The following is a 12255-nucleotide window of genomic DNA, read 5'->3' as shown; positions in this document are numbered from 1 at the left end:
GGCAAGAGGGTCTGTTTGTGTTTTTCCCCAGGAACAAGAAAATCCAATCTGCGAAAGCTGCCTACAACTTCTGTCCCCCCCTGAAGATGAAACTATGGATCCTGATGATGCTGGGAATGGTAACCCAGGTTGATTCGCTCAATTTATGGGCTATTGCCAGATCCTGAAAAGTATCTATGCCAGTTCATAGTAAATCCACTGTTTTGCCAACCTTCTTTTCTACTTCCTGTTTGCGAGATGTTCCCTGCCTAGTACCCAATGGGGAAGGGCCCCAACGTTATGCTGCCACTATTTTTTCCTTGTTGCATACTTTGTATTTCTCTGTTGTGAATTCCTCCCTGCCCTGTTTTTGGCTACACAGAGCCACAGTAGCTAATTGGCTTGATCCTATTTGGGATAAGCATTTGGCGTCTGGCATTCTGTTAGCCAATCAAAGGATAGACTTGGTTCAGGGACAGGTTGAGGATTTATATCATATGATCCAGCTATTTGTGTTTCCTCCCTTAGAGATTTGTGTATTACCCCTCTGCAAGCTAACTTTTCACAGTCTTCTTGACAGAGCTGAGAAATTTCAAATTACCTGAAGGGAAGCTGGTCCCTGGAAGCTGAACAACTATCACACCGACTGCTGTTGCAAATAGCTGCTCTTAATAGCACTAGAATGGACCCTGTCACCCTCGGAGACGTCACTGCTTGGATCACCAATGCCTTTTTCCTTTTTTAAGGAGTGGGCTGGCATGTTAGCCTGGGGATTGGTGGTCCTCCTGGGATGTGGTTTCTGCCTTTGACTCATATGTCGCCTTAAGAGAGATCATGCCAGATACAAGGCTGTGGTATATCAGGCCATGATTGTCATTGAAGATGGCACATCTCCCAATATTTGGCTGGCCTCTTTGAAAAATTAAGAGTTCACCCTAGGTCAATTGGCAGTAGTCACACAGATCCACGGTATCCAGAGACAGGCAACTTTCCTTGTGCACAGACCAACCTAAGACACGGGGCCTGGAGGCGATAGGGTAACCCTATGACGGGTAAGGCTGTGACACTAGAGGATTGACCTAAGACAGGAGCCGTGGCCTATGGACAGATTTGCCCAGACCTAGTCCAGCATCATATTATTAAACAAAAAAGGGGCAGATGTAGGAAGCCAACTCTAAGATGGCACCAGTTTCCCGTGTGCCATTGTCGTACACAACACCACTGCACAGGCATAACCCCGAGTCTGGCGCCAACCCCTCCCAATCAGGTACATGCTAATTAGGTGACAGCAGTTCGACCTATCCCAGGAGGACAGGAAGCCTTTCCCTGTGCTGGGGTGCATATAAGCTGACCTCCCTGGGTGCCCGGGGTCTCCATAGTAGCATCAAGACGTTCCTGCAATAAAGGCTGTTGAGAAGAATCTGACCGTGTTGTGTCTTCCTTGCCGGCCAAGGTGGGCACGACAGAAAACACTAGAGACTTTTATATTTTAAAACCACCAGATAACTCAAAGGCTGGGAAAAGAATATCCTGCCCCATCCCCTGGTGGCTGTAGAGGCTACAATCCATCAGTGCCTCCAGAGAACTACATGTCTGAAGCTTCCTATTCATCCAACTGCCTGGTGTCACTCCCAATCCTTTCACCCCCCTTCTCTTCCTGTCCAGCTCAGAAATTGCCTTATCCTTCACCCAGCAATTAGCTTCTGCCATCTTTAATGACCCAAGCAACAATTAGGCAACCCTCCTGTCTACTACCTATTTCTAGTCACTCTCTCAGCCCTCACTTCTTTGGCTCTGCCTATACTTTATCCTATACCCTGTTCCCCTCCTTATCCCCTCTCACACAGTTCCCACCCTCCCTCCACCTCCAGTGATTACTTTATCTACCTTCTGAATGAAATTCAAAGATTCCCCCCCATGCCCTTCTTGTTATTTAGCTTCTTAGGGTCTGCGTATTAGAACATCGCTATCCTGCAGTTTATGGCTAATATCTACTTCTAGCTGAGTACATACCATGTATGTCCTTTTGAGTCTGGGTTACCTCACTGAGCATGATAGTAATTCTATCCATTTGCATGAGAAGTTCAAGATACCTTTGTTTTTAATGGCTGAGTAGTATTCCATTGTGTAGATACACCCCATTTTCTGTATCCATTTTCAGGTGAGAAACATCTAGATTGTTTCCAGTTTCTGGTTATTACAAATAAAGCTGCGATGAACGTAGTTCAGCAAGTGCCCTTGTGGGATAGGGGAGTACCTTTTGAATATATTTCCAGGAGTTATGGTATAGCTGGGTCTTGAGGTAGAACTAATCCCAGTCTTCTGAGAAACTGCCAAATTGATTTCCAGAATGGTTGTATAAGTTTACACTCTACTAGCAATGGAAGAATATTTCCCTTGCAATGGAAGAATGTTTCCCTTGTTTCACATGCTCAACAGCATCTGCTATCAGTTGAGATTTTGATCTTAACCATTCTGATGGGTATAATGTGTAATCTCAGAGCTATTTTAATTTTCATTTCCCTGATGAATAGAAACATTGAACATTTCTTTAAATGTTTCATGGCCAGGAGAGGTTCCTCTGTTAAGTGTTCTCTGTTTAACTTTATACCTCATTTTTAATTGGGTTATTTGGTTTATTCATATATAACTTCTTGAGTTCTTTACATATTTTGGATATTAGCCCACTGTCAGATACAGAGTTAGTGAAACTCTTTTCCCATTCTGTATGCTGCTGTTTTGTCCTACTGACAGTGTCTTTTGCCTTTACAGAAGCTTTTCAGTTTCATGAAGTCCCGTTTATTAATTGTTGATCTTAGTGTGTGAGCTGTCGGTGTTCTGTTGAGGAAATTCTCTCCTGTGCCAATGCATTCAAGACTGTTCTCCTCTTTCTCTTATAGTAGATTTGGTGTATATTATTTTATGTTGAGGTCTTTGATCCACTTCAACTTGAGTTTTGTGCAGGGAGATAAATATGGATCTATTTGCTTTGTTCTACATGGAGATATCCAGGTAGACCAGCACCATTTGTTGAAGATGTCCTCTCTTTTCCACTGCATGGTCTTGGTTTCTTTGTCAAAATTGTTAGTAGGTGTTATAGGTTTATTTCAGGGTCTTACATTCCATTCCATTGACTAATTTGTCTGTTTCTATACCAATACCATGAAGTTTTTATTTTTACTGATCTCTAGTACAGCTTGAAATCAGGGATGGTGATACCTTCAGAAGTTCTTTTATTGTACAGGAGGGTTTAGCTATCCTGGAGTTCTGTTGCTCCATATGAAGGTGAGAGTTGTTTTTTCAAGGTCTGTAAAGAGTTGTGTTGTGCTTGGCAGTGGTGGCACATGCCTGTAATCTCAGCACTTGGGAGGCAGTGGCAGTTGGATTTCTGAGTTTGAGGCTAGCCTCGTCTACACAGTGAGTTCCAGGATAGCCAAGACTGCACAGAGAAACCCTGTCTCGAAAAACAAAAAACAAAACAAAACAAAACAGAAACAGAAAACAAAAAACCAACCAACCAAACAAACAAAAGAGTTGTGTTGGAATTTTAATGGGAATTGCATTGAATCTGTAGATTGTTTTGGTAAGATGGCTATTTCCACTATGTTAACCCTACTAATCCATGAGTATGGGAGATCTTTCTGTCCCTTGATATCTTCAATTGCTTTCTTCAGTGACTTGAAGTTCTTGTCATAAAGGTCTTTTACTTGGTTGGTTAGAGCTACACCAAATTATTTTATACCATTTGTGGCTATTAAAAAGTGTTGTTTCTTTGATTTTTTTTTCTAAACTTGTTTTTTTTTTTTTTTTTTAAATTTGTACAAAGGAGAGCTACTGAATTTTTTAGTTACATCCTGCCACTTTGCTCAAGGGGTTTATCATCTATAGGAGATCTCTGGTAGAATTTTTGGAGTCATTTATGTATACTATCATATCATCTACTATGAGCAATTCTTTGACTTCTTTTCCAATTTGTATTCCCTTGGTCTGTTTTAGTTGTCTTATTGCTCTAGCTGGGGCTTCAAAGACTATATTAAAGACATATTGGGAGAGCAAACAGCCTTTTCTTGTGCCTAATTTTAGTGGAATTGCTTTAAGTTTCTCTCCATTTGTTTTGATGTTAGCTGTGGCTTCTTGAATATTGCTTACTTAAATTTAAACTACCATTTGGGATTGCATCCAGCTACTCAGACGCAAACCAACTGTGCAGCAGCATTTGGGATCTTGTACAAGATGCAGACTTTCAGGTCACACCTGAGACAATTCACATTTTATCCTGATTCCCATATGACCCTCATACCAATAAAGTCACTATTCACTTTCTGGAATATTGAGGTGCCTCTTTGAATGTCTCTGTTTTGTTCAATTCCTATTCTATTATAGAGAATTGAGCTCTTAGAGTTCTTATCAAGCATACTAAATGTGAATGTAACTGGTCTTACTGGTCTTGAGTGGATGGTGTGATAATTGCAACCTGGTTGGAAAACACCCTTTGGGCCTTATTTTGTAATCAACAGAACTGCAGTAAAGGCTCTTAAGCAGGCAGGGGATGTTTTATGGGTGTAGTGCTCACAAGCACAGAAGAGAGCTTGAGGAGATAAGTAATAAGAAACAATAAAAAGCACTGATAAGTAATGTCTACATTCGACTGGCTCTAATTAGTATATATATTCCAATGTATACACATAAATATGTATTGGAAGCGAGGTTCATCTCATCTCATGCCAGATTTGAAGGACAGCAAATATTTAGGCAATACAGCAGTGCATTTATTCTGCAGTGAGCTTCCATGGGCACATCAACCCAGATCTTCAGAAAAATTCAGTAGTCATAATCTCTAGGCTTGAGGGGGAAAGACCACATCCTTGAATTATAATTCTAAAGAGGATTATTCTGTGATCAAACAAGTACTCCCCATTTACAGTATGGTCCTTGCATTTCCACTCACAACTGAAAGCTCTGAAAGTGTGCTTTTAAGTATATCACATTTATTTAAAAAGCATATCGCCGGCAAGTGAGCATATTTTGTCCAATTGCATTAGGGTAGTCTGTTGTCACAACAGACCAGAATGTTAAAACAGGAAGTACTTGTGACTGATGGTAGGAAAAAAGTGGGGAATTTCAAAGAAATTCCCGTTTCTATTACCCTACTCCTGAGAGTCCTTTGATGGAGTTCACAATTTAATTCAATTAAGTTTTCCTAGAAGTTAAATTAAGACCGACATCAGCCACTCACCCTGCGTTTTTGAAGGTTCCCTGTCTGGTGTAATTTAGGATTTGTGCTTCAAGGATACAGACATTGAAGGATTGTTTAGCCACTTTCAGCCCATTGAGACATAATGGTTTCTACATGGATTCCCAAGAACAAGGACTTACCCACTGTACTGTGTAGTCTCTACTAGATCAACCTTCCTAAAATAGACAAATGCCTTTAAAAGATTCCGATGAGACAACAGCAGACCAAACATCAGTCATCAATCACAAAGTCACAGAGAGCAGCAATTGCTGATGCCTCTGTTTCTGGAGTTCACAAGCAGTTCACAAGCTTCACAAGAAATAAACTTACGTTTTGCCAAGAAGTCAGCTCAAAAATTTGAAAGGATCACAATGATTTTTCCCAAGTGAGGGTTTGTGTATCTATGGTTCACGGAGGCTTTCACATCTAACACCCACAGTGAAAACTGTGACATCTACAACGCTGGAGAAGCTACAAGGGAAGACAATGAAGGCGAACTCACCTACTCAGCAGTGTACGGCATCCTGAGATGCCAATTTTAAAGGCTATGAAACATTGTTCACTAAATACAGTGGCAACTACTTATACATTTTAAAAGTGTTCTCCCTTAGAAGAAAAAGACAAAAATAGCATGCTGTTTAAATACTATAGATTCTTCATTTCAAAGAAATGTGAATGAAATAGAGACAAGACAATGGGGGAGAGACAGATGCATTCTTTGGTCAGTGAGCATCGCAGGAGGACACACAGAAAACACCGTTGACAGGCTGAAAACCTCAATGAAAGTATAAAGTGTCTAGGGTGGAAGGTTGAATGAAGGACAAACACTTCCTCTGGTGGGGTGGCTAGCAGGAAGATGTTATAGCTGAGGTAAGGCAGAGCTCGGGAGGTAACTCAGTCTGTACAGTGTGTGCTGCACAAGAGCAGCCTTCTTGCAATGGAGGATCTGGGAAGGTAGAGACAGGCAGATGCCTGGTGCTTGAGGTTAACCAGCCTAGTCTTCTGTGAACTCCTGGCCAGTGAGAGACCCTGTCTGAATACAAAACATGGATGGTTCCTGAGGAACAACAAACATTTGAAGTTGACCTCTGATGTCTACATACATGTACACACACATGCAAGTGTACCCATATGATTAACACACACACACACACACACACACACACACACAGAGAGAGAGAGAGAGAGAGAGAGAGAGAGAGAGAGAGAGAGAGAGAGAGAGAATCGGTATTTCTCAAAATACCTTAAAAGTTTCCAATCCCTGCTGGAGTGGCGTCTTTGATGTGACTCAGAGAGTGGCATTCATTCAATGAAGAACTAACATTTACATGGGAGAAATGCCCAAGTAAGGCAGGCTTCACTGATGTGCATTTTATAAAATCACATTTTAAAACAAGTAAAATATTCACAACTCTTTGTGATATCTTGAAAACTTTCTGACTTTTATAGACTATTGTGGTAACTGGCCAATTGCTACCTAAGCAAATGTTTTCAATATATTAAGAGATGCAATTTGAATCTTTCAGGTAAATGGCCATGTGTCATCAAAGACAGAGATGAAACCTACTTTTCGAAGAGGTGTTGTGACTGAAGGTGTGGTTCCTAGATAGAATCCTGGCCTGCATTCATGGAGCCTTGAGCTTGATCCATGACAGGTAGAAGAAGGAAAGGAGAGGAGGGAAGGGAGAAGAGGAGTGAGGTAAAGAAGTAAGGAAGAGAAAGGAAGAGAAGGAGGGAAGAAGGAAGGGAGGAGCAACAGGGTGTACTGAAAATGCCTTTTTGCCATGACTTTATATTGTGTAATTGAATTCTAAAACCCATGTGACGCACATACACTTTCATATTTACACAAGTACAATGGAAGCATGTTTTTTCTAACTTAGTTTAATACTTTTTAAATATTTTCAGTAATCTGTGATCTTAGTTATTAACAATGTGGATGGTTCACATTTAATTCCAGCAGGTAGAAGCATGTGGTTCTGTGAAAGTTCAAGGCCAGCCTGCTCTACACAGTGAGTTCTAGGCCAGCCTGGGCTCCATAGTGAGACCCTGCCAAAAAGGAGAAGGAAGAGGCAGAGAAGATGGAGAAGGAAGAGGAGGAGGAGATAGAGGAGGAAGAGGAGGAGAAGTAGTCATAGGTGTCCTGTGATATACAACATGGGCAAGCCTTGCCAGAAAAGGCTTGGATCCAAAAATACATTTGATTTTGAATCAACTTTCAGTCCTTGTACATTCAAAACACTTTAAACTTTGCTAATTTGTGTGTGTGTGTGTGTGTGTGTGTGTGTGCGTTTGTATGTATGTGTTGTGATCCCTAAACTCAGTTAACCAACTCCTATAGTTTAAAAAGCTTGTTGTGGTGAACATCTGCATAGATAGGAAGACCATAAGAAATGAGTGGCCATCTGGTCTGTTATGGAAAGTTTCTACACAGTAGAATGTAGTGTCTTAAAAATTCAAAGCCAGAGAGATGGTTTAACAATTTAGCAGCCTGTCATGCTCTTCCAGAGGAGCCAAGTTCAATGTGGCTCACAACTTCAAAACCACATATAAAGCCAACTCCAGGGGATGTGATGCCCTCTTTTGGGGTCTGGGTCTGCAGGCATATGTGCTCATGCATGCACACATCACACACACATATATGGTAAACAACACAGGCATGCACATACACACACATATGGTAAACACACACACATATGTATGGTACACCCCTCCCCCCCCCCGCGACCTCATCAGAGAAGTTGATGCAGTAGATGATGATTAATACAGTCAGTCACAACTACTCAAAATAGGGAGAATGAATGCCAATGGGTTGCTCAGCAAATTTTTATATCTCACCTCCTCCCAAGGCCCAGACACCACTGCAAAAGAGAAGAAAGATGTAAGAGCCAGATGCCGGAGGGGCCCAGAGCAAACAGTGCCTTCTGGATGACAGGACAGCTGCACTCATGTACTCAAAGCAGCTGTGGGCAACTTCACCAGATGAAGCCAGTCAGCATTCTAGCATGGAGAAGTGACTGGTGAGCCTCTACCCATCCTTGCGGAGCTATGGGCAGTTGGGGGCTCATGTGGGAAGGAGAGTCAGTTTTCTTTCTGACATAGTAATTTAACTTCAACATGCCTCCTTTCCCTTTCCCCTCTGTACCCTCCCAATGGACACGGGGCAGCATTGAAGCAGGTCCATTCCCTCATCAGGAATTATTATTTTCTGGTGGGGTCTGTACTGGGTCTTGAAATGATTGTGAGCTTCTCAGAGAATGTACTTTCAAGAGCTATAGGCTGGAGGAAGACTTAAACATATACTTATTATTAAATACAATGTAAGCAACTGGAACTCAGAAGTCTCTACAAGAAACACATACATGCCCTCATCCCCCACTCTACCCCCATATACATACAAATTTTTAAAATCTGGGGCCAGGAACTGTTTCTGCATGAAGCTACCCATGTCTCAGTATATTTAGCCAGTTCTTTAGGCAGGGGAACACTGAGATTAAATGTGAGTTATTCTTAACCACTGACTACAACTTCATATGGTTCTAGTTCAATTAAGCATAGTTCTATAAAATATGTATCATGCACCTCTTTGTGGTTCTCATGGTTTCCAGCACTGGTTCCTCTCTGGTTAGTGGGTTCGGCTAGTATTTAATTACTAGTTCTCCTCTATATAGGTGGCTCCTTCTGAGACTCTCTTCATTCTGAAAGTGTAAACTTGTTACTTTTGCATTGCTGTGACAGAATATCTGCCAAAAACAAAAGAAGAGAGGAATGTCTTGGTTGGGCTCACAGTTTCAGAGGGTTCCAGCTCATGAAGGCAAGGAAGACATGCTATAGAGGTGTCACTCACAGCAGGAGGGGGCTTCATCACAGCAGATTAGGAAGCAGAAAGTCAGAAAGGAACCAGGGCAGATCTACCTCCAATGGCCTACTTCTGCCAGCTAGGCTCTGCCGCCATAGGCAAACAATGCCATCCCTGGGGGAAACTATTCAGAACAGGAACCTGTGGGAGCACTGCAGATTCAAATCCTAATCCATGATGTCCTACCCTGTGCTGCTCACTCCCCGGGTCATAGATGTCCTAACCTACACACCTAATCTACCTACAGTGTCATTGTACCCTGTATCACCGGGGAGGGTGTGTAGACCTTCCATACCTTCGCAGGAATTCCTCGGTGCAAGCTTGGTCACACAGAAATGGCTGTCTTTTTAGGGGTGTGTGTCAGGTGATATGCTCATTATTACCAAAATATTTGATAAGAAAAAACTTAAGGAAGTATTTATTTTGGCAATATACAATCCATCAGAGCATCCAGAGGCACCCACCGTCGGGAAGCAGAGAGCAATGATCATTAGTACACAACTCATTTTTCCCTTCTCATTTGGTCCAGGATCCCACCCCATGAGACAGAGTTACCACATACTGGGTACGTCTTCACTGTTTGATTAAACCTTTCAGGAAGCACCCTCATAAACACACCCAGGGACATGTTTCTGTGGAAGTTCTGAATCCTGTCAGGTTTACAAGATTAACCACTACAGGGAGAGATCACATGGGTTTTGATTGTTCTGAATCTTGAGTGCCCAGCAATTTCTGGCAAGTCATTTGTCTATTCTAACTACACCTGGCTCTTACATGCTCTCTTTCAATACAAGAATAACATAGGTTGAGAAAGCAAAGCTTTCTCGACTGTCAAGAGCCCTGTAATGTTAGGATTTAACTATTTCACGCCAACAGTCATGCCAGTTATAGTAACATTTACCTCATCCCTGCTGCTGAAGTAACACTGAATAAGATTAACCAGTGTACTAATGGCATCATAGGTTGTAGTAATTCCATTTCTTTTTCATTTCTCTTTGCATATTCTAAATGGTACAGATCAACTCTTAGCCTTAATTGACATTTTAAAAATATATATATTTTTACCTTTGTGCACAAAATATCACTGTATATTATTATGTAAAAAAGTACATCTGTGTTTAAAGTGAAATAATTGTACATATATTCTCTTTACACTTTAAAAAATGTTATCAAACACTCTCTATCAGTCATCTACCGAAGACAAGAAGCTCTTTCGAACTTATAGCCTTGTGAAGGGACAAACATGGACATTAGTAACTGCTCCATAGGACAATGTGATAAATAGGCAATGGCCACAGAAAGAGAAGAAAGAGGATCAAGAGTTGGCAGGAGGGGAGACAAGGAAGACCTCCTGGAGAAAAAAAGCTAGGGCAGAGCCCTGAAGATACCCAGCAGTTCCCAGGACAAAAGAAGCCAGCAGTGAGATGCAGGAAAACAGGCTTGCACTGGGCAGAAGGCCTGCGGTGCTTGCAGCACATACAGAAAGACATACAGGGGAGAGGGAAGAGATGATAGAGGAAGGGGGGGCTTACAAGGGATTTCTCCCACATTGGAAGGCATCTACTTGTTAAAATGTCTCCGAAAGACTTCTATGCGGATTGTCCACACTAGATTTATGCCTTATCAGATCATCCCTGAAATAAATTGGAGGCAAAAGACACTAAGCACAAAACCTGCCTACTTGAGCTGAGAAATGCTGAGAGTTGAAGAAATTAGGAGCAGGAAGACAGGAAGGAGAGAGCAGATGTAGACTGCATCCCAGAGGCAATGCCAGCAGGAGCTAGTGACAGGCTACAGGTTGAAGCAAGCAAGCAGTCATGTCAAGGAAGACCCCTGAGTGTCCTGTGATAACCAAATCTTTCCCCTCAACAAAAGTACCTCTCCCTGGCTGTGAGGCCATCTGGCAATGTCCGGTCCATGGCAGCTTCCATTTCCAAATGGAGCCCACGAATTCACAGAAATACTTCCTTATATAAGTCCTCAGGGCCAGAGACCAATCAACTGGATCAAAGTATATAAACCACAAAAGATTCCCATCCATTCACCACATGAAGCTACAAAATGTCACGCACAAAACTTCAAGGTGAGTAAATGAAGCCATGATTAGGTGGCATAATAATATTCTTGGGGAATATTTTATCCATACCAAGTACTGCCAAACCAATTAATAACAGCTGAGTCTCCATATGCCAGAGCAATCAGGCCTATGACTGCATATTAAGACACAGTGCCCCCATTCACACCCAATTTCTGTTTCTCGAATACTCATAAATATTTCATTTAAACTAGAAGACAGAAAGGTCAACTTACCATCTTGACACCAGAAAGCTAAGCTGAAAACCTTGCGGTTTCCACCTCCATTTGCATTAATATTCTAATAATTTCTATTGATTTCTAAAGAGGATTTTATATCATTTTATTTTTACACTTAAAATCACAATCCATATTCACTTTAATGTGCCGTTTTGATTCATTTTGACAAGAGAAAAATAGACATCTGTTCATTACACCGGTACAGAGCAGTGAGTGTAGCCGTCGTGGTGCAACTTAGGATGCTGGGGAATCTTCATAAAGGACTTCATCTACCTTCATGTCATGCTCATCCACTGGGATCTGGGGACAGATCTGCTCTTTAAAAGCCAAGGCCATGGTGTAGGGCTTCACTTCCTGATGCTGTACACAGCGCTTCAGGTAGGTGTCATAGTACCCCTTACCCCGCCCCAGCCGGTTGCCATCTTTGTCAAACCCGAGGCCAGGAAGGAAGATGAGGTCAAGTCCACCTGTGGAAAACAGAAATGTACTTGGAGCATCAATGGTTACTTCATGACGGCTTCAGGATAGCATGTTATTTCTATTAACATCAATCATTTTCCCATTTTTAAAAAGAGTACATAATCCTTGTGAAATCATGAAAGAAAAAAAAAAACAAGTTAGACAAAGGAAATAATTCTTCAGCAACGTTGTTAGTCCTGCATCCATCCTTCTGCAGTCCTTTGGTGTGCCTCTATAGAAATGGCAGGTTCCTAGCCTTGTCCACATCAGTGAGAGGACTCTCTGTGGGCAGACCTCAGACCTTCCTTTAACTCTAGCATGTAGCTGATTCTCCACACCTGTCTGGTTTGGGAGCCAGTACCCTGGGATCATGACAGATGGAGGGATGTGAGAAGGCCAGGGAAGACAG

The 12255-nt window shown here is 41.9% G+C and overlaps 1 protein-coding gene across 7 annotated transcripts in view; it reads right to left on the bottom strand.

The window, feature by feature from the left end:
* The window catches only part of LOC147002106 (5-formyltetrahydrofolate cyclo-ligase), a 91790-nt gene that overhangs the window by 34343 nt on the left and 45192 nt on the right, over window positions 1-12255 (bottom strand). For 5 of the 7 annotated variants that reach the window (XM_085827869.1, XM_085827875.1, XM_085827873.1 and 2 more), the window contains one exon: window positions 9465-11854. The exons of the other annotated variants lie outside the window; for them this stretch is intronic. In XM_085827869.1, coding sequence (XP_085683995.1) covers window positions 11622-11854 — 233 coding nt within the window. In that variant the 3' untranslated portion in view covers window positions 9465-11621. Of the gene's footprint in view, window positions 1-9464; window positions 11855-12255 lie in introns of those variants that run through there. 7 annotated transcript variants of the gene reach the window in all.

This window comes from Mus caroli, unplaced genomic scaffold (genome assembly GCF_978045245.1).
Source record: "Mus caroli unplaced genomic scaffold, Mus_caroli_1 scaffold_11, whole genome shotgun sequence".
Taxonomy (NCBI): domain Eukaryota; kingdom Metazoa; phylum Chordata; class Mammalia; order Rodentia; family Muridae; genus Mus; species Mus caroli.
Note: the sequence above shows the minus strand (reverse complement) of the source record. Positions and strands in the feature narration are given on the sequence as shown.